General features: G+C 38.8%; 1 protein-coding gene and 3 long non-coding RNA genes across 17 annotated transcripts; 3 read left to right on the top strand and 1 right to left on the bottom strand.

Annotated features, from left to right (window-relative positions):
* The first annotated feature begins 87 nt into the window (after positions 1 to 87).
* On the top strand, positions 88 to 3,075 carry LOC116921172. The gene is made up of 4 exons (XR_004393074.2): positions 88 to 468; positions 1,523 to 2,191; positions 2,266 to 2,375; positions 2,455 to 3,075. It is a non-coding gene; the product is annotated as an uncharacterized LOC116921172 (long non-coding RNA).
* LOC116921168 (sex peptide receptor) lies at positions 785 to 21,809 on the bottom strand. Of its 2 annotated transcripts, XM_045172691.1 has the most exons (7): positions 21,605 to 21,809; positions 11,839 to 11,975; positions 4,937 to 5,931; positions 4,799 to 4,868; positions 2,286 to 2,381; positions 1,817 to 2,212; positions 785 to 1,721 (listed from the first exon to the last, which is right to left on the bottom strand). In XM_045172691.1, exons 3-7 carry the CDS (start codon positions 5,563 to 5,565, stop codon positions 1,542 to 1,544), a joined length of 1,371 nt encoding a protein of 456 aa, XP_045028626.1. In that variant the 5' UTR covers positions 5,566 to 5,931; positions 11,839 to 11,975; positions 21,605 to 21,809; the 3' UTR covers positions 785 to 1,541. The 2 variants fall into 2 exon arrangements, with proteins under 2 accessions (XP_045028626.1, XP_032783302.2); XM_032927411.2 differs by lacking the exon at positions 11,839 to 11,975.
* Positions 10,862 to 14,146, top strand: LOC116921171. 3 transcript variants are annotated; one of them, XR_004393072.2, is made up of 5 exons: positions 10,862 to 11,923; positions 12,013 to 12,217; positions 12,304 to 12,952; positions 13,071 to 13,221; positions 13,305 to 14,146. It is a non-coding gene; the product is annotated as an uncharacterized LOC116921171 (long non-coding RNA). The 3 variants fall into 3 exon arrangements; XR_004393073.2 differs by having other exon boundaries at positions 12,277 to 12,952; XR_004393071.2 differs by having other exon boundaries at positions 12,013 to 12,952.
* On the top strand, positions 18,277 to 24,483 carry LOC116921169. 11 transcript variants are annotated; one of them, XR_006645877.1, is made up of 13 exons: positions 18,277 to 19,424; positions 19,611 to 19,683; positions 20,290 to 20,404; positions 20,464 to 20,556; positions 20,673 to 21,068; positions 21,203 to 21,345; positions 21,427 to 21,574; positions 21,803 to 22,166; positions 22,257 to 22,471; positions 23,374 to 23,489; positions 23,584 to 23,677; positions 23,780 to 24,062; positions 24,122 to 24,483. It is a non-coding gene; the product is annotated as an uncharacterized LOC116921169 (long non-coding RNA). The 11 variants fall into 11 exon arrangements; XR_006645878.1 differs by having other exon boundaries at positions 18,277 to 19,683; positions 24,122 to 24,219; positions 24,300 to 24,483; XR_006645883.1 differs by having other exon boundaries at positions 18,277 to 19,683; positions 23,584 to 23,710; positions 23,780 to 23,805; positions 23,865 to 24,062.

The following is a 24,483-nucleotide window of genomic DNA, read 5'->3' as shown; positions in this document are numbered from 1 at the left end:
TAGGTTAAGGAGTCTGGAGACGTTGCCACTATTGAAGTAAATTATTTTAGTTTTTTTTTTTTAGGTTTTTGGGTTCTCGTATAATATATCACATTTAAATCGAATGTTACGTTGTCACTCGAGTAGAATATTAACGTGATTGGATTACGTCACGAAGAATCGACAAGAAAAGTCTAGTAAAAAGAAAATGTGAAAAATATTTAAAACTCTTGCCGTTTAGACCCGTTTTCAGGATCCATTGTCAAGTCTCAAGTGCATCTGTCAACTCGACATTCTCTGTTGTGCTTACAAAAGGACCAATTTAAATATCGTCATCTGAATTATTAAATTATTCAAACTGACAAGTTCGTTCTGTAGTCGAGTCTTTGTCATCAAATTTTTAATTGCCTTCCGTCGTCTTGCAATGTCAAAGTGGAACGATTACAAGTGGACTGGTTCTACTGCCTTGTGACTTGCCGAATTGCTATCGTAAGTCAATTTCTCCAAATATAAATTTATTTTTCTATAAATTTATACCAAGATATAGCTGTATCAACAAGTTGTTTCAATAATTTAGAAAAACATCAGCAAGGCTCTGAGTTGAAGGTACCCGAGATGTAAGTTATTTATGTAAATCTGTTTCCATAGATAGGAAAGGAACTCTTGATTGTACTCGGCTTTGGAGATGGAAAGTGAAAGAATTTTGATGACACTTGTTCCTAAATTGAATTCCGAATAACATCGTAAATCGTATTCGGAATTTCGTTCGCGTATCGTGGAAATAAACAAACAAGTGGGTTGGCAATGCGGTACAATATAGTATATATATTAGAATTCCGTGTAAATATGTTTACATAGCAATGCAGTGCATGGTGCATGGAAGTGAATGATCAATTTGGAATTTAGAAACAACACAACACATTTTTTTTTTAGTAGGCATAAAAACGAATAGATATTCTCTTGCGAAACGGTAGTACAATAATGTCTCAGAGAGAAACTAATACAAAAGATACTATATTTTTAAATTTTAAAGTGATATTCAATTTTTGAATTAGTCAAACTATTTTTTTTTTAATCGTTAAAAATGGGGGGGGGGGTGGACAAATGCTAAGCTCGCGTAACGTAATGAAACAAAAAAAATATGTGCTTACGTCATTAATAAGAATCCCGATTGGATAAGGTTTCTTCATCGAAGAATGTGGAACTTCGTGCGGGCTCTGAGCTAGATGTTCCCCATCCTTCGAGGTGAAAACTATGCCCATTATCAAACTGAAATTGACGAGCCTTTTGGCCACACCCTAATCACCTCCTCTGCTCTTGTAAAAAAAAAAAAAAAAATAGAAATAACTCAAATGAATAGCAAACACGTATCACATATGACAAGAATTTCTCATTTGACGTGCGTACAATGTGCGTCCTGTAACAAATCCAGGATCAAAGCCGATAGAATGAACCTCTAACAAGAGGGCAATAAACAGTCCGTGTGTGTTTGTGTGTGTATGTGCTTGGGATATATAATTTAGTGACATTCTCCCTTTTACAGAATCTTGCGAGAGAAACATTCAAACGCCCGTCTCGTTAGTCACCAGACTTTTGGTTCCGATCCCGTTAGCAGCAACAGTCGAGTAATTGCAATCGTTGTGACGGTTGGCTACCGATGAAGCACCCTGATGAGCACTGCCTGTGGCCAACCTGCCAGAAGAAGCCGATGGGGTGAACAGACCCTGAAAGGTCTCCCTGAACTGTGCACACACAAAACACAGGGGTGGTATAATAATCGACTACTGTCACTCAGCGACAACAGTCACAGATCCTGCACTTTGCAATGAATACTTGCCTGACGACTCATGCCGCAATAGATGGCAAAGTTGATCGGATACGATAGCGAAATGAAGAAATTGGTGAACAGGATCAGGACGTTGATGACGTCATAGTCGAGGACTCGCAGTTCGAGGGAGGCATCGAAAATGTGCAGGACAGTCAGAACGGCCAACGGGATCTCGACGACCAGGAAACAGGAGACGACGACAATCAACATGAGCGTCGTGCAATTAGAATCTCTTAATTTTCGGCATTCGCTAGCTTTGCGGTTTTCCTTGAAAAGCTTATCTCGCTTTTGCTGAGCCCGACGCAGCGCCCCGAATAAAAGGACGTTGAGCAGAACCAGCGAGGCGCAAGGTCCCAGGTGCACGCAAACAACTCGGAACCAAAAGTAAAGATTGTAATAGACCACCTAGATTTGAACACAATATTATCACTTTGTCTTTGAATTTGTGAACATTTTAGTTTTACTGTGATGAACATACCTGGCTGAAAATGTCAGTGACCCAATCAGCTTCGTATTTGCAGCAGGTTGTCACAACTCCTTCACCTTCCCAGTAGATATCTACCGGCAGGTACACCTTCATATTAAAAATGGAATTAAAACATTTTTCTTTGAAAATAAATCACTTTGTACAAATTTCCGCCTGACAGGTATTTTCTGTGGGCTTGGCGGGTTTTACTGGTTTTCGCCCTCACTTCCCTTGAGAAATCCACTGTGACTCTTTTTGATTGAAAGTAAAAACGTGCACAAAGGAGACTTTCATTTTCTCTTGTACAAAGCAATCTTTGGAATCTTATAACAGACCAAAAAGAACGTAGCAACACAATTGCTGAGCAACTGCAAGTCTTCTTTAATAACTTGTATATTTTCTCGTCTGCTATATCAAATCAGCCATTTGTCTCCCTCGACATAAAGATCTAACATACGAGACCATTACGTTTGAGACCTGCATTCGAGTATCGCCATCTGTCCACTTGTCGTGCCGAAAAACTTGAAAATAAAAAAAAGAAATGTCGCAGAATGGGCAGAAACATTGTGGCAATTGGATCTCACCACATAAAAGACGTATATATAAATAACAAAAACTTATTTCTTGTTCTTACTTTCTTGTTATTATGATCAATTTTTTGTATCCTTTTGAACTTTTATTGGACTTGTACGTTCACCGAAAATACAGCATCATTGCTGATGAAGTCTAGAGTGCTTTTGCTTTTCTGATCGGCTTTTTGTCGACGCAAAACTGTATGTAACCTAATACACAGTCAAGCGTACTCGGTCTCCTGTTATTACTATATATATGAAAAGTAATAGGTACAAGAGCCATCCGCTGGGAAATTGAGTCATACTTTTGCATCAACGACTGTCACGACAAAACCATGTACAAGAGCTTTGTTTTTCGGGAAAGGGCTGAAAGTGAAATCTAATGGCGACGGTATCTGAACTGGTACCAAGAAATAACATGGCTCACTTTGTTTTTAAGAATAAAAAAGATTCGCCACTACGGAAATCACGCAATGGAAATGCTTTTGATTGTTATGCAGAAATCGATTCGTACATTTCAATAGTAGAGTACAAAAATTGATTGGTATGCCGCCTTCTTTTCCCCCCAGTTGATTTGTGTGTGACAATGTTTGCTCTATGCCTAGTACACATCTCTAACTGGTTTTCTTTTTTAATCAGAGAGATAGGGACCGAGAGGCTGGGTAAGGGTCTCATAGCTGCCGTTCCACTTGGCTTTGCGTGAAAAATCCAATTTTGGAAGGAGGGTGACGACCAAGTGCGTTGCCATAAGCAACAGACGCATCCATTGCCAGGTAAATATGTTGATCACGTGATAACCGACAAAAAGATTGTTCAACATTGAAGCTAAGAAAAAAAAAACACAAATCCTAGAAGAACAGATGTAAAGAGAAAACAGCTGATAATTATTGATTCAAAAAAATGGCCGCCCTGAGCGCTGCGTATCCAAGTCGAATGTCAACTAAAACTTGCTCTCATCTTGCTTTTATAAGATCATTCTACTTGCAAAGTTCAGATTATATGTGGAATTAAAAGCAGATTGCTCTATAGAAACTCTCGATTTGTTTAAATAAATCTTGCTATTTTGTTCAAGGATGAAAAGCTCGCCATGTCTAATGCAACTGCCTGTGCATACACTAATCTGGTATGAAAAAGGATCCGTAGGAAGTGAGGACTTGTGAATACATCCAAATATCGGAAAGTAGCTGTAGATAGACATTTTGAATGCCTTTAGGCATCCACCCATGTGTAGCATATCAATCTCTGTGAAAGCATATAGCCCAGGGACATGTTAACCAACAGCTGTTTTTCTCAAGTTTGTCATCAACGATCAGCCTTTACGTGTAATCTCTTGGTTTTCATAGACAGTTCCTTAAATACCCATTTGTTCTATCTGCTCGAGGGAATGGGGTAGAAGTTGGCCCAAACAAATGCAGAATACAACAGAAGGGAATTTAAGTCTTATATGCCTATATCTAAAGGTAATGCCCTCGAAGGCTTTCTGTTATTATTACACTGCAACAGAGGATCTATAAGCTCTAGACTATACACAACGGAACTTGTCGTTTATATTGGCCCTTCCTGTCAACAACGGAAGACTTAAACATCTTTGTTGTTGTTGCGAATAAACATTGGAAATCAATCGTGAGGCACAGCCTAAATCACCGTGCTGCAAGGCAATTTATAATTCTAATCGGATTTTCGTCTGCACGACAGCAAGCGGAAGTTATTTATATTTACCATCGCTATATTGCATGTAATATGTAATACTCCTAACAAGAAAATACTAGGGGCTTTTCCGTTCTATCTATGAGACACGTAAACAATCAATCTTGTTGCTTTTGACGGGTTTTCACTGTTTTTGCCGTCTATCGGGACTAAATAGCCATGTGCGATGAAAAATGATAGCAGACGACGCCAAACAATTTTTCTTTAAAACACAAGTGATGGATGGTAAAAAAAACAAAACCTCACCTGATCAAATAAACGTGGGAATTGATGCACCAGGGCCAGGACGTAAATCCAACCAATAGCTTTCTTGACCCTGCATACAAATCCAAATCCAAATTTATTACTTGTAACTAAGGTCGAAAACCAAAATAAAAGACGAACCTTTCCATGGTGCACCAAGTCCTGGCCAATGGCGGATGACAGACGTAAATGTAACGCTGGATTGCCAAAGCCAAAGTCAACCAAATGGAAGCCGTATGAAAAAGAGCTGGTATAACTTCGTTCATGAAATTGTAGGCATAACAAGCTGACAGAGGTCTCAACGGTCGATGATGGTTGCCAAAAGTGTAGAGATAGAGTAGCCAAGGAGCCGGGAAAAGAAGCGTAAACATGTCGCTCAAAGCCATGGCCATCAGAACAAGATTGGTTGGAGTCCTCATGTGTTTCTTGGATAAGACGAGGACAATCAGCGTATTGGCGATGATGGTAATGACCACTAGGAAGGGCATAATGTATCCGTAGAGCGGCAGAGCGTAACGGATGTCCAGGTCGGCTGTAATGTTCAAATAGCGACTGGCACTAATAGATGCATTAATCAAAACAGAACCATTGATGTTTATCCCGCTGAAATTTCCGGCTTGCTCAGTATCTGATGTTTCATTGGAATCGTCTTCATCGCTGTACCAGACGTTGCCCAGGAGCAGCCAATTCTTTTCGCTCCAGTTACCCGCCAACAGCGAAGATTCGTTGCCTCCGGCTACTACAGTCCGCTCCCCTCCGGCAGTCGTCATCTTTGATTCAATGTTTGATCTTCTTGACCGTTGCCTGCCTGTCTATTGTTGTTTGATTGTATACAGTCACAAGTCAGTCACGCTCCACGACTTGTTTATATATCATATATATATATATCAGTCAAAGGGGATCGTGTGTTCACTCGGAAGAGCCTCGAGTTTCAGCGACTGTATCAAGCTGTCCAGGAGGACAGCCGCTTTTCACCGTCTGTTGGGCGGATCGATATCAGACTCTCCATACAACCAACACCGCATCTAGGACTTTCCTTTTTTGTGTGTTTATGTTTGTCGCCTTGGGTGATTTTTTTGTGTGTGTATTTACTTCAGTTCTTCAACAGGCGAATGGCGTTCTCTGCATCTCCGTTCCTGTGTGTATGTAAAGAAGAAAAGAGTATAAATAAACGCAATCGCGAAACGCACCATAGCCCTGGACCCGCCAATGTATATAAAACACTATCTCACTTTAGATTGTCCTTGTACGTGTGTATAGGGAATAGATTTGTAAAATCACGTAACTCTCGCGGGTGTATATACCAACAGGTTTTTGCAATCGATTATAGAGTCCAGGATTCAACAGGAGCTTAATGTATTCTTTTTTTTTTTTTCGTCTGCTGTTGGGGTTGGCATTACAAATATCAATAGACGTGCCTAGAAACCTGGACTGGTGAGACATTTCAAAATGGATTTCACATCTACGAACATTTTTAGATCTTTCACTCTCGTCTGTTTTCAAAATGAATCATATGGAATCCAATACAAGTGATGTATCGCCGCAGGGGTTTCCAGGGTAAAAAGTTTTTAGGCTACCTCCCGTTAGGGGGTCTGTGTATGTGTACGAAAACAAATAGATCTTGTTTATTGTTCTTGTCTGGAACTTTGTATAGAAAGTTTCTTGATTGCGATTCGTCTTGTTTGATTCATATATAGGCTACCGTGTCGTTGTAAAGCCTACGTGAAGTTGTCATAAACAATAGACCTTAATATTGTTTTATTGCACTTGTGCTGCCTGTAGAACTTTTGAACTTGGTCGGCTTTGATACCGCCATGTTGGTTGTTTTTTAGTTTTATAATGAGGCAAATACTTGGCCACAAGAAAGAAGATAATGAGGTGCATCGTATTTCTTATATCATTTGTGAATACAGTATGTGCGTTTATGGCTAAAAATGATAGCCAGTAACAGAAATGCGATCGATTTTCATTAATCAAGTTGCACATGTCAAACAAGATAGATAGGCCCTATTGCTTTGAGTAATTGGAAAACCATCCGTCTCCGATTTATTAAGGCGTGTGTAACAAGGTACTATATCATTATATAATCTATAAATCATCGGCTAATGCATAATTAGGATTGTATAGCATACCAAGAAATATTCAAGTAATCCATCACAATTTTCGTCTATGTTGATGTATGCTGATTAGCGAAATCCATCTATAGACGCATAACTTTATCTTCAACTTCTTATTGATTATGATAGTTGTAAAGGAATATTGCGCTACGATCCTACGTTGACGATTGTACAACTTTCTTAGAATTCTCAAAAAGTAAAGTTTTGCGATTTCACCAGCCTTTGTAGTATTATATACCAATTGATTTCCTACCTTATTTGGCTTATATTTCCGGGGCTTTTCCTCTTCACAATATGTATATTTAAAAAATAATATAAAAAAATGGTTTTATATGGAATCTCAGTGACGCAAGAAAAGAAACAAATGATATATTAGTCCAGGGACCATAAATACATAAAAGGGCGCTTTTTCAACCTATGCTGTTGATAGATCCGTGGGTGGCTATATACTTGGTGCCGTTTTTTATTCCACTCGCCCGCGTCATCGTCTTATATCTACCCCAATGTCGTTTATTCCCTTTGACAAAAGATTGGATGCTACTGGATGCCCCAATGTCCTATATATTCGACCATAAATAAATCTACATTGAGTCTATTGGATTTCATTCACTAGCTTTATTGGTATAATACATCCTACTCAACTTCATACGAATCTTTTCCTCTTGCAAAATAGTTTATATACCTGAAAATCTATTTTACTTATATTCCCACACACTCACGACGTATATATAAGCCTTCAAATAACAGCAGCATCAGTTGCTATAACAACAGCGAGATCTACGTCTCCCGTTGCCATCGTGATTCAAGCTTTGTATATACAAGTTATTTTCAAATACCCGTCCAGCACCGTGAAAAACAGTCGCAAGAAAAGAAAAAATGAATCTGCCATTCCTGCTGTTTTCTTGATGAAATTCTTCCGTATCATTCCAAGAATCCAAAGCCTACACACACACGGATCCATTTGCTCCCTATAATACTTTGTCTGAACTCGCTCCTGACCGTCTCCCGCGGGATTGATGCTCCGCCTATTCACTTAAAGATGTATCTGCTGAGCGGGGGATTCACTTCTACTTGTTGTGATGTACACATTGCATCCTGATTGATTCACTCTCGAGTATATCAATTTCTTTAATGGATTGTCCACTTGTCTAACGTCACAATACTTCTGACTGACGCGCAACATGATGCACGTATATACGTCTAGCAATCACCACAATCCCCTTTATTGTTTATTGCACTTTAAATCCATATCAATCGTCCACCCCGTTTTCTCATGACAAGCAGCGATCAAGTTGATTGCTTTGTTCAACGATGCCAACTTTTTTTTCCAAGTCATTTTCTGAGGGGATTTCTTTTGTTTTCTTGGTCTCCCCACACACATTGCCTTAAATATATTTATACACCAAAGGCATATATATGTCAGGGGATGTCAGAGGAAACGAAGAGAGTCTGACCATATACACTGTCGTTGGACTCATTAGTTCCAGAGCCATACCAGACGCAGCAAGTGGAATTCAACGGATCTCATCTGGTGCGTGTCCCGCCGAGACCATTAAAACATCGTTTTCTTTTTCTTTTAAAAATGATTGTTTTGTTTTTTCCTCCCACTTAAAAAAAACAAAGAGAAAATGGGGTATTTTCATTTTTAATGGCCGTGCTTTCTCGCAGCATTCGGCAAGGTTATGGAGTCTCATATAGAGACATTCCACGCACGATTATATATCTATGTGTATATATATATATAGCCTACTTGTATATAGACACGCAGTTGTGTGCGTTGCCATCTATAACTGCCATTGTTTTGGTCTCTTGACGGCTATATATGCACAGCAATAATAGCACCTCTTTCTAGCATTGCTCTGTGTTTATGCAAGCTCTTGACTTGGTTGTTGTGACTATATCGTCTCAGATTAAGTAGCTTGCTGTACTTTTAACTGCCTGGGCAATGTTTACATTACAGACATGTATTATTTTCTGGAAGTTTGACAACAATGTTTGATGCTATACTGTCATTCGCGGAATGGTCTCAAACAAATACACCCCAGGGCATGCTTTTTGCGTTGAAGAGCGTTAGCAACTAGCAAACACGTAATTATAATAATTACTAGCTAGAACACATACTGACAAAAGTCATCAAAGTTGCTGATGGTCTGACGAAAGAGCTCTCGTTATTAACGAAGATTTTTAAAGTTGATTTTATTCCGTTATTCTGTGAAATTTCAGCTGGCAGTGGCACAGTCGCAGGGATAGAACTGCAAATTCCAGCGTCGTCTGCACATAACAAACGATTTGGCCTGTCAGTTAAATCCTCTATTTTCTATTTGGTCAGCGAAATTCGCTCGCTGACGTATACAGCCGCTATTATTTTTCCTATTTCGTAACATTCGGCTCTTGCTGCCCTCTATTTACAGGACAAAATCAACATCCTCTACATCAGCCAACAAAATTTCTACACTTTATTGTGTTGTTTTCAAGTTGATATCTGTAAAAAAACTCCCAATTTTTTAGACAACATCCCTACTCAAGTAGATGGCGTGTCGCAAATGCAAAAGTAGATTGCTGTTTATATGTCCTGTGACTTTCTTATGTCAATGGCCGACATTCTGTATGTGTAAACATTTAGAATAAATCCACATCATCAGCCTCGTAGAGCATTTTTTGTCAGAAGATCTTTTGACGTATAGCTTTTGAATGTTATTTGTAACTTGGTACACATCAAAAGTAGTGAATATATAATGCAAGGAGGCTTAAAAAGGAGCTCAAACTGTTTTGACTTTTCGTTCCCCTATTTAAATATTTCTTCCAGGCGTGTAAAAATGTATACAAAACCCATCAATAGAGAGATAGCCTACACACAATAGTCGATTCCAGGATTTTTAGGGCTTGGCTGGGCCTCTGCCTTTAAAGTTGTTTGTTGTCGAGTCGAGTGGAATAGGCGAAAGTTTCTCGCATCACATGGCGATGGAAATCCCGGATAGAACAGAGAGGCTTCATAATATGATATCACGTCACGCCGTCACGAAAAAAAGAAAGGCGGGGGGGGGGGGCAAACCTCATGTCGTGTTATATCAGGACTGCAGCATAGGCCTTTCGGTCGTAACGATAAATTGGAGGAACCTTTATAAGAACGTGGCTCCCGTATGAAGACCATGGGCTTTTATTATGTTTTTATTTTATTTTTTGTGTATTGGCATTTTCTTGCGACTTGGAATGGAATAATCGATTTTGCATTCAAAGGGATACTCGCTCAGTCAACCAATTTACTATGGTGACCCGCATCTAAGAAATCCATGTGGCTGTACGTTGTACAAGTAGGCCATGTTAATTTATCGTTTTGGACTTAATCAGGACCCAATTGAACGAAAATCAAATTATTTTGAATGAACTTCATTCTTTATTCAAAAGCTAGTGCAACCGTGTAACACCCTTGAAATCGGGGTGATTAAATTTTGTATTATTCTTTTCTCTGACATTCGATACATGCTATTCAATTTCTGACTATGTCTCTCTTCAAAATAAGATCTATTATCAGTTATTTACATTGTGGTACGGAGCCCAACATTCGAAACCTCAGAGGCACCCATAAAGAACCATGGACCATTTGCTGTATGCGGTTGGTGTTGGAGACGACTATGATCAAAAATTAATTCAGACTAAATAATCAACAAAAACCATATGTGTTTTGGTGCTAATCTCATCGTTGTAACAGGTGAAAGGTGCTCACAATCTCTTCAGAAGATTGGCATGTTCAACTATTGGTAAGACCCTCTTAAAGACAATAAAACTCATTTTGAATATTTGCGCTAAACGTTTTCACAAAGTACAAATCTGGTAGGAATTATCGAGTTTTTGGGTTTACCAGAGTTCTTATCATTTGCCTCAGGCGTTGGCTTGCTGATCTGTACCTCCTATCGATACGGCAATTGTTGACCACTCCGCAGTGAGGCGACCCCACGCGGCCGGACCGGTCACTCATTGTCCCACTTTGCAGATTGCCAAAAATAAAACAGTGAAGACGTGACGAACCGTTAACGTGACCTGGACCAAGTCCCAAATTGCGTACGCAAAATTGTCTTAACAATTGACACCTTTGTGGAAAGGGAGGACAGGCCCACATGGGATGTATTCCAAGTTCTTATTTTTTTTTAATTACCATACCAAGAACAGCACAATGTTATAATTATCTACGTGTATGCTAATTATGTCAATTGTGATAAATGAACAGTACATTGGTTCTCCTGTGGCACTTGACAGTGAAAATGAATAATGGATATTCGTACTGTGATTAGTGATCTTACTACTTCGTAGCTATAAAACGAGAAAGTCACAAAGTTCCTCATTCTCACGACTAAATTCCTCCTAATAGTTTGGCGGGAACCTCATGTAAGCTTCGAGAAACAAATGACGGGCGTTAGTGTATATTCTCTGTATCATTATTCCATGAATTTAAAAAAATGGTTTTCAAATGTTCATCGTTTCTAGCGTTGCATTTCGAGCACTGCTTTTTTAAATAGGCAATTTATTTACATGGAATAATGCATCATGGTTTGCACAACAATGTTCATTTTTTAAAAACGCGTAATGTTAGCTGGAAAGTGAAACCACAATGAAAAGCTTGTGGTTTAAGATACTAATGAGCCCTATACTTAAAAGTCATCAAAGTAGTGCCAATATCAATCCCGTTCAACCTTACAGACATCATAGATTACCAAATGCACACTCAGCTTAATTCGGCGTGTGCTGAATGTTAGTGCTCTCCATTCAAGAATTTGCATATTCTAATTAGTTGAAACAACTATTCATCAAAAGGCCCAAAGCGACACGGGTCGTTAGCCTCGTTTCGTGCCATCCCACCGTGGCAAAGACAAACAACGACGACGTCGTTCCCGGCGATAAATTCTGCACGAAATTTTTTTTTTTTTTTACCCACTATGATGCAAGGAAGGCAGCCTTCAGACAGCAGAATCCAACGTCGTCATCAATCGCCATTTGCAAAATATTGAAATGCCAGGTATGACGTCAGCACATTTTCTGTTTCGCCTTGGGCTACTTTGACTTGTTTTCTGAATTGAATGGTATTTAGTTAATTATTTTGTTTAGATTTTTTGCAGCTAATGCCCAACAAAAGAGTTTATTTTTGAAAACATTTGAAAACTAAAAGAAAATAATGTTTCATCCAAGAAAACGCCCCCAACGATTCAACTGCCCTCTTTAGGGGAAAATAAATCAGTCAAATGCAACGGTTCTCATCGTTCACACGACGCTAAACTGCCTAAACGCCTCTTGCCGTACAATGTTGGAGCAAGTCAGCCGATTCAAAAGTTTTCCAATGATTTAACACCACGTGGCAATCAATTTGCCCAGAGACATCCATTTTTTTTTTCTTCCCAGGGAATCTGTTGTTGGCGGCTGTAATTCAATACGCATCTGCGGAGCAGTCATCAGCAGAAAACAAGGCCCTCTACACACATGGTATAGCTCTACATATAACGGTTAGATATCCCTATATACATTTGTGCATATACTAATAAGAAATTCTATGTACGGAATGGTCTATTAGCTCTGGTTGCCAAGCCATGCCAGAAAAAGTGTGTTTCTTTCTTTTTCTCCCTCTAGTTACTTTTGTACCAATTTGGTCTGAACTGGAATAAAAGAAGAAGGAAAAAGAAATCTACAGTCAACAGCAGGAGGAGTTTGAGATTGAAGATGTAGTCTATACCATCAGTCTTTGTCGCCATTTTGTAATAGCTCCCGACAGTCCTCTTTTGTGTTCTTAACTGAATGGGGCAGACTGTCTCATCCGCCATTGTTTTCTTGGCTACAACTGGACTCGTCTATAACCTCCTTTTTTTTACAGTTGAATGGTTCAACTCGACAAGTCTATTTATTGATGCAATTATCGATATGAGCGCCGCTTGCCATTCTGCCTTTCTCTGTTTAGTCTATTGCGTGTAAGTTCTCTACTTCTCCGCTGCCAGAATGCATTGAATTGGGCCAACGAATCTGCTCGTGATTTATCGACGGCGACAATAATCAGACGGTAACTGCTGACATTCGTTTTGCTTTATTTCCCATTTTAGCTATAGAAATAACATCGTCTTAATACAGTCTTTTTGGTTTTTCTTCGATATCTAAATTTATTATTCATTTATACGTAGACACTGGCCTGCGCGTATATTTCCATTCCAAAGTGGCCAGCAAGAACCATTAACGCCGTCGGGCTCTAAAATTTGCATGTGGCGAACTGAGTATATATTTAATGTCGCCACTCGGAACGCTCCACCTTCGAGTATAATCCAGCTCCATCCGGTAAGGATTGAATAATTTAATCCATCTCCCTGTGTTTATCCATTAAACTAGTGCAAAATATTGATCAATCTTCTTTTTAAAAGCAAAAACAGCCGTTGGGCGAAAGGTCCATTTACAGTCTAAAAGCGTCCTCGAGGAATTTTCGTTTCTAAACGCATCATAAATGGCTGCTCGATGTTTATATCTTTGATAAGCTTCGTTTGAAGCCTTTTGTTTTCACGATGACTCTCACGTTCTCCTGCCTAGAGGTTTTCGTCACCATTATCGGCCCAAGCACGTCGACGTGTTATTTATTATTCATTACTATTATATATAAAAAGGATTATAGATCCCTCGTGGTTGTCTGCAAAGAAGACGTAGCCCCCATCAATCATGGCTTGATATTATAAAAATAAAAAAGAGTACAAAGGGGAGAACAATGTCAAACGACCTGCGCCGTTATGTCATTGTGTAATGGTCTTCGTTTGTCGCCACGCACGGACGTGACGTCATGCAAACATTTAAAACACATTGTAACCTGTGCTGTTTTATATCCGAACATTTAAAAAAAAGAATCGTGAATTGCGCATCAGATCGAACTAACAAAAAATTTTACCTTGTCAAGTTATCGCACAAATTTCACTAATGTCAAGATTTACATGTCGTCAGGTATGCATAATTTCGTGTCTTCCCTGATCTAATTTGCAATTCAAGTGTCCTACATCTCAACTGTTGAAAATTCGAGTTGATAGAGAAAAGCGAACGTAACTCTATCAGCGCCCTGCACGCCATCTCTAGGATCTGCAAAGAATATCCAATTCAAGATTATCGGGTGCATAATGCGTGTATAAACTGACGCCTTTCGGTGTCTTTCGAAAACAAAAAGATAAAAAAAAATATATATTTATTCCTTTTTCTTTATAAATATAATAGCCTTTATATATAATACTTTCCGCCGCGACAGATAATGATGATGATGATAAGGGTGCGCCTAGATACGGCGGATACATATCACGTGGTATAAATAGTATATATATCCGTCCCTTTAGAAAGATAGAGACAAGAAAAAGTGCTACATCATCATCATCGATATAGGATATTTATATGAGAAAGAAGAAGGAAGCCGTTAGGTCCAGCTGGTGATTGAGGTATATAATATAAAGAGATGATGGGGAAACAAAAGCGTGGGCAAGTCCAGACCACGATTCGGGTTGATATTCCGCAACAGTTTTATCGATTTAGTTGAAGGTATCGCGCCAAAAAAAAAGAAAGAAATGGACCAGTGCGTTGTTGTGTTTTCAGCAGTTGCCAACAAAAAAAAATGGCGCGCTAATCAAAATGGGCAATTTTTTTTTGTCAAATACATTTCCAAAAGGGGATAGGTATATAGATCTCGCTCCCCTCCTTCATCTTTCTGGCACGTTTTTTTCTCTCCCAACCCTTTCCTTTGGTTGAGCAATTGGAAAATGCGCAGTTGGAAGATGTATGAATATTTAAATCGCAACATGCGTTTCTAAGGTTTTGTAGTCCAAAAGGCCTTGATTTTCTGAGGAAGGGAACGATTCGTCCTGAGAACGTCCAAGGCCACTTGTACTCCCCAGAGCATAAAACTTTTCTCTTAAAGCAATGGCGCCAACGTTAATGATTTTACAATATTCATCACTCTTCCTCCTCAACACAAAAATCAATTGACATTCAAATGAACTATTGGCCCCTTGAAACATTGACATTTTTCTTTCTGTTAAATAATCTTATTTTATTTTTCATTAAAAAGAATTGAGAGATTGTCACGTTCATTTTAATGGCGTCTAGAATCCTTTGTGATGGAATACCTCGCCACCATCTTTGTTTCCTGCACTTTCCACACACGGCCACGGTAGGATTTCTATTTGTTTCCAGTTCACTGGGCAAATATAGGAATTTTTAAATGTTGATCTGGTACACATTTCGCTCGAAAAAACACGACCGGAATTTTATTCAGCACGGGCCATTAGATTTCGAAGCCGTACACAAACAATCTCGGAGCTGTTATCGTGGCTCTCTATAACGAATCAGCCAAATGCCACGCGTATGCTGATACGGAAAAGACTGGCATTGATTTATTCTCTTGCGTAAATACGCCGTGTTAAACATCAAAAAAAGCTATTTCACTTTTGCATGACAAAACCAGCCTGTTGGAAATAACACACAAATTTATTTTTCTTTTTTTTTTTTTTCGCCACAAAAGCCAACAGACGTTTTGTAGCAGTTGGCATAGAAACGGATCTCGACATGACACACAAAAACTGTGAGCAGACGAGAACCCTATCGGCTTTTGCCCTAGTTTTTCTGTCTGTTTAAGATGTGAGACTCTAGCACGACATCAATGAATCATATCCATAAATCAAACTGACAAATGTTCAGATTTCTTTTTCAGCACAAACACAAAATAAAAATGAATAGTAAATTTTTTAAGTTTCTTATTGTACAGCGGAAGGTCTAAATAGACTTTCCAGGTTTAATGTAGCAGGGTGTAAACTATTGTAGGCCTACACACACTTTCAAACTTTTTCTTGTGTGTGTGCGTTGCTCATCGATCCAGCAAATGTTGAACGCCATCAACACTTGATCCCCCGGTCTCGAAATCATCAAGGAAATAATCAGAAAAAATGGAGGGCTGGCCATCAACGCAAGAGAGTGCACATAACGATTTTGTGGCAAAGCACAAGAGTTGATGGCCGTTCCAGAAAGAGGCTAGACAGGAAATTCTCTTTCTAGATGTTGGGTCGTGTCTGTTAAAGTAAATATAGAGGGCCGATACTCGATGGTACAATAACAGTTTCAGGGACGAAAGGGTTTCTATAGTTTACCACTTGATTCTCATATTTAATTTTAATAAGAAAAAGAAAATGTTCACAGCAATTCAGTGGACACGTTCTCCAATAAGCGTAGGCCATAGACCAGCCAAAAAGTATATAGAGTGGCTTGCCAAAATCCGTCAGACTATTAGAGGCAAATTTGATCCACGGCTTTCCGAATGCATCAAAATCGAATTGCCAGTGGACCGTTGTTAAAGTTGGGGCGCTGTTGTCGATGGACTTCGTGCTAAAAAAAAAAAAAAGAGAGAGCCTCCGAGTTTGAAATGCCGTTCGATGTGAGGGATTCATCCACGATTGTTTCCTAGCACGCAACACGAACTAGTCCAAAAGCTCGCAGTTGGGATAATCGATTGAGAAAACTTTACTGCCTTTTTTTCTATGTAATACACAGTTCGGAGGAAACTCCAATATCTATCGGGGTCTTTGCAGCCAAAAAGTCCACTGTCGATTATCGACCGTGTCAAATTCTCCATGTTCTAACGCTCAAAGTTGACACGAGTACTTTTTTTTTGAGGAAAAAAAACTATTTGCAAAAAGAAAGGTTTATGCAACGCTGTGTAATCGCACACAGCTATAAGCGAATACATGAATGATGGTTTGACCTTTTGAGCTGGAACGTGGTGTACTTGTATTAGCAGGTTAGACTGAAGCTAATCAATAGCACAAAGTTTTCTTTTTTCCCTTCTCCAAACTTTCAAATTGAATTTTTTAAAAGCTGAAAGTGCTTAGCTAACGACTAATTGAACAGTTTCATTCGTTAGTTTATTTACAGCGTTGATCACAGAAGATGACTTTTACATTTTTCATCGCAATCAGCTGATACCCCGAAATGTAACATTACGCGATACTCCTAATTTCATAAACCCTTCATTTAGGTAACACGTAAGTAAAGAAAACTGAAGGCAATAGGCTATTACTGAGTTGATACAATTCAAAAATTGCCATGCATTAAAACAAGGCAGTTGTCGGTTCACATCTACAGAATTGAGTTGGCAAGATTCCCGTTATTACTGTCGATATAGGACACGTGAATCACACACGACTTTGGCTGTATTTTACACGGTTGGCTGCACCGTTTAATGAGCAACGATGTTCGTTTACTGGAAACTTCGGAATAATAACAAAACTAGACTTTGAAGCGACGTTTCTTAATTAAAAGGGAACCCAATGGGTAAGCCAATCGCCATGAGAATAATTAACACTATCCTCGCCCGATTTGCTGAGATGATTGCACGCGGGAAATAAAAGAGAGCATATTTCTTCCATAACAAGTTCATTTTCATTCCTCACTTGCCCGTTACAATGATACAATAGTCTTTTTGATTCAAGAACTAAGATCGCCATTTCACGTTGTGGGTTAATGTGGCATCAATCCACCGACGAACCATTTGGTAGTGAATAGAAATTGATTTAGAATGAGCAATTCTCGTAAGCCACCAATCAATTTCATATAAGATTTTAGTCTTCATTTACAATTTAATTATAAGGCATCTGAGGTCGGACGTATTTCATCTAGGACGTATTTCATCTAGGACGTCACTGACCGAAACACCAACAAAGATGTTAAATGGCACACTTCATAATTGTTGTTGACAATTACGCTTCATTCAGTGATAGGCCGAAATCTGTACTTCTCCATACACAGTTTGTTAAAAAAATCAACACATCCAATCCAAATCTAAATATGGAAATGCCTTCTCAAAAATTGCGTGGTACAATATCCATCCGGGGAAGAGCTCCACTTTGGTTTCAGTTTTGTTTCACGAAAGAAACATTTCAAAGACTTGAGGCACGATGAAAGGCTAGTAATGTTCTTTGAGTAGAAATATTAAAAAACAGTAGTAAATATGTATTTTCGATGATTGTAGCCATTGCCAAGGTCTCCGTTTTCTCAGCAGACTTCGTGCTCGTGAAGTAGGCCAGGCTAAAATGCGGGCCGATCTGTGGTGAAATTCCCAAACAGACCAAGCAAAAAAAAGTGCGTAATCGCTTCAATTTTCTCCTTAATTTAATCTAACGAATGAAAATGTATCGTTCCAATAAATGAACCTTGCTGCTTATTTTATCTGGCATCGAGTTGGGTGATTCAGTTTACAATCAACTGAATTATCATAGGTTTAACCGACTTTATTGTGGCAGACTATTCTTAACTCTAGTTCTGCTCGTGCCAGCTATTTTACTCTTGGAAACTGGATACCTCGGTTTCTCTGCTTTCATCTCTCAGGTAATATGTAAAAATAATCATGTATGGTTGTATCACAAAATTATTTTGCTAATGATCAAATTTATAATTAGTAAATTTATACAAAATATCGAGGAAAATATGTATCCGGTCATATGTTATTCTAAGCTATCTTGTGACGTAGATTTCGAACGACTTTTTAAGTTTGGGACATTTAATTTCGCTTATTATTTAAATGCAGAGTCATTTGATTTTGAGTTCCAAAGTTAGAAGTGAGGGTTAAACAAGATAATTACCACGTAGCTGGGAGATTTTCCAACCAAACGCCAACTTTTGTGTACTCAACGTGCATTGAATAGAGTTACTCGTTTGAACTAGTTGTGCTGTCATTCACAACTCAGTGTCATGGAAAAAAAATAGTCTACCACCTGACTGATTTAATAGCCAGCTCAAAGTAATTGATTTCCGGCTCCCATTACGTAATGTCGTCCCACATTTCTTCCATAACAAGTTCATTTTCACTCTTCACTTGCACATTACAATGATACAAAAGTCTTTCTGATACGAGGACTACGATCGTCACTTCACGTTGTGGACGGACGTAGCATAGGGCCACCGCCGAACAATTCGGCGTTGATAATATATTGTTTTAAAACGAAATATTTTCTACAGCCAACGGCTACTTTATCACATAAATTTGATTCTGGGTTGATATCTAATTTGACGCATTTGAGTTCCGAATGAGGTTGTCGGGACGAAAGAATTCTTACGTACCCAAAACAATTGGTAGTGTTTCGTATGACGTGGGATAGCTGGTACCAATGTTGGTATGATCATCAGATTATAATCGTTCGATGAGCAACAATATAATAATAATAATCAAAAACAGTTAATATTTAAATGCCATCTCAAACACTACGTGATCCGATATCCACCCCAGGAAGAACTCCATCTAGTGTGCAGTTTTGTTTCACGATAACAATTCAAACACTTGTGGAATTGCAAATGGCCGTTAACGTTCTTTAAGTAGAAAAATTAAAAACAGTAGTAAATGCGAGTTTTCGATGGTTGTCGCCATCGACAAGGTTTCTATCTCCACAGCGGACTTCATGCCCGTGAAGCATGGCAAGGCTAAAATGCGGGAGAATCTGTGGTGTAATTCCCAGACAGGAAAAAAAAGTTTTGTGAGTAATCACTTTGTTTTTGCTATTAGTTAAGTCTTAACAAAGGAAAACCATCGTTTCTAAAGTGAACCTTGCTTCTAATTTTATCTGGCATCGCTTCGACTGATTTTGTTTTCAATCATCTGAATTGTTACATGTTAAGACGACATTATTGTAACGGGCTATTTTAAACTCTATTTCTACTAGTGCGAGCTTTTATAATCTTGGGAACTCCCATCTCTACCCTTTTCGATCTGTTCTTCGCTTCTGCACTTATAAGGTAACACGTCAAAGTAAATTTGTATTATCGATTCGCTTAATTGTATTGAACATAATTATGTAGTAAATTTAATTATCTATCGAGGAAAATTAGATCCCGTCAGGTGTCTGAGCAACCTAGTGACGTGATGTTCGCATTTTTTTAAAATTGTGGGATATCTGTTTTCGCCTAGAATTCAAATGCTCAGCCATTCGGTCTCGAGTTCTACTGCTAGAGTAAAAGGTTTAATAGGATAATTACTACGTAACTTGGAGATTTTCCAATCACATGTCAACTTTTGTGTATTCAACGTGTGTTGAAAATGGTAGCTCGTTCTATCTAGTTCTGCCATCAGCAAGAACTCAGTGTCCTGAAGAAAAAATTCTCTACTACGAGACTGATTTATTAGCCAGCCAAAAGTAATTGATCCTCGATTCCCATCGCGCATTTCGTCCCCAATTCCCACAGAACAATAAAGATAGGGAATGTCAGGACGTTTATCATTTGCCCTTTTGTAATATTTAAGCGAAGTGTTGCCACGCCAAACCGGTTTATCCCTGCTGCGCACATGTCATTATATAATGAGCTTTGATTTGCGTTTGTTTCTACTTGATTATTCAATTGCAGCTTCGCACTCCAAACATTAACATTGAAGTACGAGTTTCATCTTGAGGCAGCAAGCTTAGACTGTAAAGTGAATATGGCATCTGCAGTAAAGCTACTCTTACACTTCTAAAGGGCAGTACGTTGAATTATATTTTCTGGATATGCATCCAGTATTGATTAACAAGGTTTAACCAGTTTGATAGGTAAATCACCATATGTCGCAATCAACGTATTAATGTGGTTTTCCTGTGCCGATTTGTGGTCGACTGAAGATGAAAATTTAAACAGGTATGTAAATTAGGGTAATGTTTAAGAGTTCCATCTAAGGATCAATCCATGTGTGTTTACTGTTTATACGATTTTGTAAGCCTTGAATTGCTTGGTCAAACAAGTTTTGTTTTTAGGTTTATAGTCAGCTGCTAAGGTTCAACTATTCAATAAACAGGAAAGAAATAAGTCCATGTGCCTATCCAGAAAACAGTTGGTGGTTATTAACTGTTCGTCACGCAGAACGTTTGGTGACAGCCAATTTGAAGAGCCTCGTCCATCATCAGGGTGCCATTGAAACTGTTCCAGCAAGCGTTAATACCACCAATGATCACCACTAGTAGAAATTACGACTTTCCTCTTATTGGCGGGGACGCAAGATCACCACGAACGACACAAGCTCGAACGATCAAGTTCTATCGCCGAACTAATGAATGTTAGTCCCCCCACCCCCCTTCTGTGTACATCAGGAACAGGCAGATGTAAACAGCCTACATGGAGCAGCAGAGCCCGCGAGTCATCATGAAACACTGGTAATGGGATTGTCCAGCAGCGTTTCTGTTTAGGACTGTGGTGCGCGATGACGATGATGAACAAGAAAGAAGACATGAACTACATTCAGGCCTGTATATCTCCGTTCTTTCTTTTTGTACTATATTAAATGTAGACTCCATCACAACAACCACACCGCTGAGGAAAATTCCATGCCATCACGCGCCTGCCCGCCATCCAATCAGCTCACCAGTCACGAGCCGAACATTACGTTTGAAAAGGAGAGCCAAGGGATATATGGGAGGAGACGGCAAAAGGGTGTGTTGTTTGTTGTTCTTATTTGTATCTATGTTCTTTTTTACATTTTTTATATATCTTATTTTTCGTTTCCATGCCAAGTCGCTTTGCTTTTGTTTGCCGTTCAACTCGGGTACCTCGGTTTCCCATAAGGCAATCGTCGCCTTTCATCCCATTTTGATAAAGGAATCCGCACCCAATTTATCGATGGAAAATTTTCTCTTTCAAAACTCAGTTACACAATTTGCAAGTGAGTAATTCAGTTAGAAATTGTTTTTACCTGTACGGTGTGATGTTAATTGAAGAGTTGGAGTAGCAATTCGACGTGCAGGTCGTCTATCACACTTATGTACATGCACTTTGCTCGTTTTCTAAAATTTTTCCCTCTTCAATCACCGTCAGACTTTCACACTTTCATAACACAGGCAGATGCATCTAAACGCGCACAATTTTTTTCTCTTTTTTGTTCTGTTTTCAGCGTTGCTCGGTCTGGAGAACGTATCTAATTTTTGTCTTCCACGTTGCTGTGTCGCCACAGGCTGTCAGTGCCCTGATAATGATCAAAAATTATCTCTTTGTACGTATAGCAACGGCCACCGGGGAAACAGTTCCTGATGTCAAAACTGTCGGCGCTGATTGGTCGTAACATTGAACGGACGAAAAAGGACGAAAATTGTTCAACAGGAAAATTGAGCCGTGATGGACAAGTGTCTAAAGAAGAAACAGTTGGGAGTGTGAAGAATTTTGCGCGTCGGAAACGGTGGCGATCAGGTGCTATTGGAGAGTAGTATTCGACTGGCCGCTTAGCCGCACATCTTGCCTGTCTATATATACACGCACGGGTTGGTATATATCTTATACATGTATACGTTATTGTGTGCGCAGACGCTGTCGAATGTGTATGTGGAACCTTATTTTCCCTTCTATTTAAGGTCGGCGCTCTCTTTTCCTCGTTTTCTTGGATAGCTTTGCCACTCGCGCGCCATTGCCTTTCGACTACTTTATGATACGACCGGAACTCGGGCGGGGACCCAGCGTTTGCTACGATGCGCATCACTAACATGACACCACAAAATTTCCTTCTTGGAAAATGTCTGTTTTTTTTCGCGGGAAATTGCGACTTCATTGACGATGACATTTAAATTTGGTAAGTCAGATTTTTTTTTTATTTTGTGGTTGAATTTAAAACATTAACCTGTGGATTAACGGGTTGTTGTATACAAAATGTCTGATTTATTGGGACATAATTTTGCTATTCACGTCGGCTCGGATTCTTCAGACCAACAGTCCGAAATGTCTTTAGTAAAGCGGGTCGCCATTAAATGGAGGCTGCCCTCCCTTTATTGTCTTTTATATATCAATGTTAGACTTCCTCTTTCATCTCGCTCTGCAACTTAATGGCCGCGTAACATTCTCATACATGAGACGAGACACCACTATACCGTAGATAGTTGCTGTCCAAGATTCTTCATCATTTTTCTTTTTTTTTTTCCCTCTTCCAGGGTGTATAGGATTTGCCCTTTGCTCTTACAATGACTTTTGAGGACAAGGGTCTAGTCTTTTATCGTTAACCATTTATCAAGAACTTTTTTTGGGGGGAATGCTGCGGTGATGGGCTATGTGTCATCATATCGTTTCCCTTTATAGATTAAAGAGATATTAAGAAATCGATTACGGTTTTAGACATAATGGGAAATGGCTTTCGAATGTATAAAGACCCACCGAAGTAAGGAATGCACTAACGATGGAGTGTGTTGTATAGGCTAATATTATTCTGTTTGGGGCACACATAGAAAGAAGGGACGTGGAATTCTTCTAATGTATTGATGGTGGGTGTCTTTAATTAGCATATGCCGACAAGGAATGTTTGTTCTTCAAAGACATGGGGAAATATGTGTATTGAAGACTACATCTAAGAACGTAGTTGAATTTCTGTTATTTTTCAAGACTTATTAATAATTGATCCTGAACTGTTTTTCCGTGTTATTGTATACAAGCGTGTTTGACATTTGTTCGTTTATTTCTAAACAATTTTCTTTTTTTTATTAGTAGGATTTCCCTACGGTGGTGTTTCATGTGAGAAATTAGAATTTTGCTATCCAGCCCAAACAAATCGTCTGATGGATTCAAGTCTCGCGAATTAACGCATACGCACCACTGGATAGGTATGATAGAGTAGTTCAATCATGTGTATGGTATATAATTTGAATTGACTCCACCTTTTTATTCCCGTCATAAATGTTGTGCACGTACAAATAGCCCCCTCGGTAGTAACAATATTTTCATCCAAGTTAGTCGATGCTTGCGTGATATACTTCTGCACGGCAAGACTCCACACGCAAGTGTTTGCTACGTACGTATACAACGTGCATCATGTTATCGACTTGTATATACTAAATACGTTTAGCTTGATCAACGACAATAGTCAAATATGTGATTTTAAATTATTATTTAGATGCCGATTTTGTGGTACATAAAGAAGTATACCATTACGAGACACATTGTGTAAAGGTAAATATTACAGTCAAAATCTATATTAGGTAACATTGACAATATGGTAATGTACCTGAAAGTTACGTCCGTCAATCATTTGCTTTCACGATTTGCAAAATTAATTCCTGTTGTGCAATATCGTGCGTGGAAATGAGAGTTGCTATAGAAACATATTTGCATGTCAAATGGTTATGAATGAAATCCAGCGTCGCAAATTGACGATGTGCACGGAAAATGAAAGGAAGGTAAATGAAAACAGATGAGAAAGTATGAAACTTTTTTTCTACCTACAGTCTATCGTTAGATATCAATTGCTTACACGATCCAAGTAGTCGTTGCCATGGAAACGATATTAAATATACGTGAACCACTACTAGCAAGAAAATGGCTGCTAAACTACAGGTTAACATGGAAAATACAGTTCAATTTAACAAATAACAATTCAGTTATTGGGATTCTGGTAAATGGTTTTTAAATTATAGCATACTTACAACTGGGTTATGTGGTAATTAATGATGCTGAGCAAAAGGCTTTTCTGTTCAATGACTGAACATCTTTTTGTAATCAAAATTCAAAAGAGATCAATAAGCAAAGAAGTTTTGAAGAACACACGCACAAAAAAGAAAGAAATTTACCAATTAATAAACAAAGGGCTTTTTAGTAATC

The sequence above is a fragment of the Daphnia magna genome, linkage group LG4, assembly GCF_020631705.1.
Source record: "Daphnia magna isolate NIES linkage group LG4, ASM2063170v1.1, whole genome shotgun sequence".
Taxonomy (NCBI): domain Eukaryota; kingdom Metazoa; phylum Arthropoda; class Branchiopoda; order Diplostraca; family Daphniidae; genus Daphnia; species Daphnia magna.
Note: the sequence above shows the minus strand (reverse complement) of the source record. Positions and strands in the feature narration are given on the sequence as shown.

Coding starts and splice junctions, on each gene's coding strand:
- LOC116921168 (XM_045172691.1), bottom strand. CDS start 5,565: ATGACGACTGCCGGAGGGGAGCGGACTGTAGTAGCCGGAGGCAACGAA. Junction 4,869..4,936: donor ACTTGGTGCACCATGGAAAG/GTTCGTCTTTTA, acceptor ATTTGTATGCAG/GGTCAAGAAAGCTATTGGTT. Junction 2,213..2,285: donor TCACTGACATTTTCAGCCAG/GTATGTTCATCA, acceptor GTTCAAATCTAG/GTGGTCTATTACAATCTTTA.